The 3,183-nt window shown below is 36.2% G+C and overlaps 1 protein-coding gene across 1 annotated transcript; it reads left to right on the top strand.

The window, feature by feature from the left end:
* The first annotated feature begins 871 nt into the window (after window positions 1-871).
* Window positions 872-2,786, top strand: LOC18608675 ((R,S)-reticuline 7-O-methyltransferase-like). The gene is made up of 2 exons (XM_018115128.2): window positions 872-1,814; window positions 2,281-2,786. The coding sequence occupies exons 1-2, from the start codon at window positions 1,017-1,019 to the stop codon at window positions 2,578-2,580; spliced, it is 1,098 nt and encodes a 365-aa protein (XP_017970617.2). The 5' UTR covers window positions 872-1,016; the 3' UTR covers window positions 2,581-2,786.
* Window positions 2,787-3,183: the final 397 nt, after the last annotated feature.

Raw genomic sequence — 3,183 nt, 5'->3', positions numbered from 1 at the left:
TTATTTGAATTTCATGTCATGCATTTCACAATACCTCATGTACACATCACACTTTAGAGTCAAATAAAATATTTTAATAAAATAAAAGATAAAATAAATGAATAATAGCTAAAGAAACATAATAAATTTAAAGATTAAGGCCCCACTAGGATAATCTAAAACTAAATGGTAGCGTTCATGGAACGGGCGTCACAGTGTGCTAATCTTTCTCTAGGCGTAACCGCACTCCCGAATCTAGTCCTAAAAAACGTAGACTAGTTTAAAATTCTCTCGACGGATTTAAAATTAATTTAAGACTTCGTCGATTAGAATCGAGTCAATAAGTGACCAATCACACCTAGAACAAAGATTGATGGCGACTCCTAGTGTTTTCCTTAAATCTAACGGTCAGGTTCCCAGACCTGCACATTACGACACTTATGAATTCTTCTTTCCTTATTTGCTCTTCCTTAAGTTCAATAAAAATACCTCATTTTCTTAACTTAAATAGAAAAAACTTCATTTAAAAAACTTTAAATTTTTAAGATTATTGAATCGTCCTTAATAAAAAGATGCCACTTTTCATCCTATTGTTTATAATTTTAATATATCTAAAGTTGTGCAAGATGTTTACTTTTATATTCTTAGCTGAAATTAACAAGAAAGTTTGTAGAAAGTTTTTTTTTCAACATTTTAGTTCTATTAAATGAATAATGTGTTACATATAAAACCACAAGCAACAAATTGACAATTGCCAAATGTACCACTCATGCTTTTTCCAATAAGAGAAATAATAATATGATAAAATTGTTCAAACTTACTTTTGATAGGAAAGAGACCTCAAAATTACCTTTTTTTTTTAAAAAAAAAATAAATGGTTAATGGAAACAAAATATCTCATTGGTTAGGGGGCAGCTTTGGTCTCTTGGTCATAGTCCTAGTTTCTGTATATTTTCAAAGGGACGATTCCTAGCTAGCTTTGATCATTACACAACTTCTCCTGCAGAAATGGTTCTCTTTCTCTTCACCGACTTTGCATGAGAAGTAAGAAACAAAATCTCTTGGAAAAGAAAGAAATGGATTCAAAAGAAGCTAAGGCATTGGTACAGGGCCAAGCCACGATATGGCAATTCATGTTCGGCTTTGCAGATTCCATGGCACTTAAGTGTGCTGTGGAACTCCGCATAGCTGATATAATCAACTCTCACCATCGCCCCATCACTTTGGCACAAATAGCTTCATGTATTGATGGCTCTGCTTCTCCCGATATCACCTGCCTCGCTCGCATCATGAGATTTCTCATCCGTAGAAAGCTTTTCATAGCCCATCATCCATCAGACGGTGGAGAGTGCCTCTACGGCCTGACTCACTCATCAAGATGGCTTCTACATGACTCGGAGCTAAGCCTGGCACCCCTGATTCTGATGCAGGACCATCCCTGGCTAATGGCTCCCTGGCACTACTTTAGTCGATGTGCCCGAGAAGGTGGCATTGCTTTCAAGATGGCTCATGGACGTGAGGTATTTGAGTTTGCGTCAGCAAATCCGACATTCAACAAGCTTTTTAACGATGCCATGGCCTGTACATCCAAAGTGGTAACCAGGGCAATTCTATCAGAGTACAAAGACGGTTTCAGCTCCATAGGATCATTGGTTGACGTTGGAGGTGGGACAGGAGGCATGATTTCTGAGATTGTGAGAGCATATCCGCACGTCAAAGGGACTAACTTTGATTTGCCACACGTCATCGAGACAGCACCGACATACCACGGGGTCTGCCACATTGGAGGTGATATGTTTCAGGCCATTCCTAATGCTGATGCCGTTATCATGAAGGCAAGACCTGTTAAACTAGTCTCGAATCTTTTATTAAAATAATTTGACATTGTTTTTTATGCTACAAACAGTTCCATGATTTAAGTAGGCTTGGACTTTGATTGTTGTGGCGCTGAAATCAAAAGCCAATGACATCACACGTAACACTTTTTCTCTTTGTACTCTGTCTTATACTAATTAAATTCAGGATTCAAATGAATAGTAATGCATTTAATTTGAGAATTTATTATCCTTGTCTAATATTTAAGAGGAGGACAGTTGGATAAAAGTTACTAGCTCTCCTGTCGCAGCAAATCCTTTCCGCAAAACTGACAAATACATTCATAAAATTCTCTTTCAAAATTGTGTATGCACTCTTGTAACACTTCAATGTTTAAAGAATAGTTTCTAATAAAAGAAAGATCACGGGGATAAGAATATAATCCTAATTAAGCAAATGTTGATACTTTTTTAATGTATTTTGTAGTGGATATTGCACGACTGGAGCTCCGAAGATTGCATCAAAATTTTAAGAAATTGCAGAGACGCAATTCCATCAGAAACTGGGAAAGTGATTTTAGTTGAATGTGTTCTGCAACCAGATGGAAGTGGCCTGTTTGATGACGTGAGTTTGATACTCGATCTCGTAATGCTTGCACATTCCTCTGGTGGAAAACAGAGGACTGAGCTTGAATGGAAGAAACTATTAAATGAAGCAGGCTTCCCACGTTACAAAGTCCTCAACATTCCTGCTTTACCCTGCATTATCGAGGCCTACCCGAAGTAGGATGAAATTGTTGTTTAATGCAAAATTGCTATGCATACAGTCAATCCTGGGAAACTTTTCATTTTGTGACTCTACCATTTCATATCCACTCCTGACTGCACCCAAATATTGGGGAAAATAAGGTAGTAATAAACGTTTGAGCAATCACAGTCCAGCCAAAGCGGAAACGCCTTTGGAATAAAAGGACATTATCATTGATAGATGAATTTGTGTTCAATAATAGTTATTTATACGAGCTTTTTGAATCCAGTTTGTTGCTAGTCATTCATACTTCAGAATTTCCTCTCTTTCAATTTTCCTTCAAACCTCGTGGCAACAAATTCTAATTAGTGTATACTAGAGCGACATGTGTTTAACCTATTTATTCCTTTTCCAAATCTCGACAAACCAAGAAAAGAAGAGGGAGAAAAATTAATCTATTTGAGCCCAAGATATATCTTCACATGAAATCAACAATATTATAATATCATGTTAACTCAGTTGATAAGATTGTTTAATTTAATTACTGTTATTGCGTATTTTCTCATGGAAAAAACGAGCAGTTTTTAACGTAAGTATTTCACTTAAAATTCTTACTACAATTCTATAATTATCTAACTATAA

This window comes from Theobroma cacao, chromosome 2 (assembly GCF_053813885.1).
Source record: "Theobroma cacao isolate CCN51 chromosome 2, ASM5381388v1, whole genome shotgun sequence".
In the NCBI taxonomy this organism is placed as follows: Eukaryota; Viridiplantae; Streptophyta; class Magnoliopsida; order Malvales; family Malvaceae; genus Theobroma; species Theobroma cacao.
Note: the sequence above shows the minus strand (reverse complement) of the source record. Positions and strands in the feature narration are given on the sequence as shown.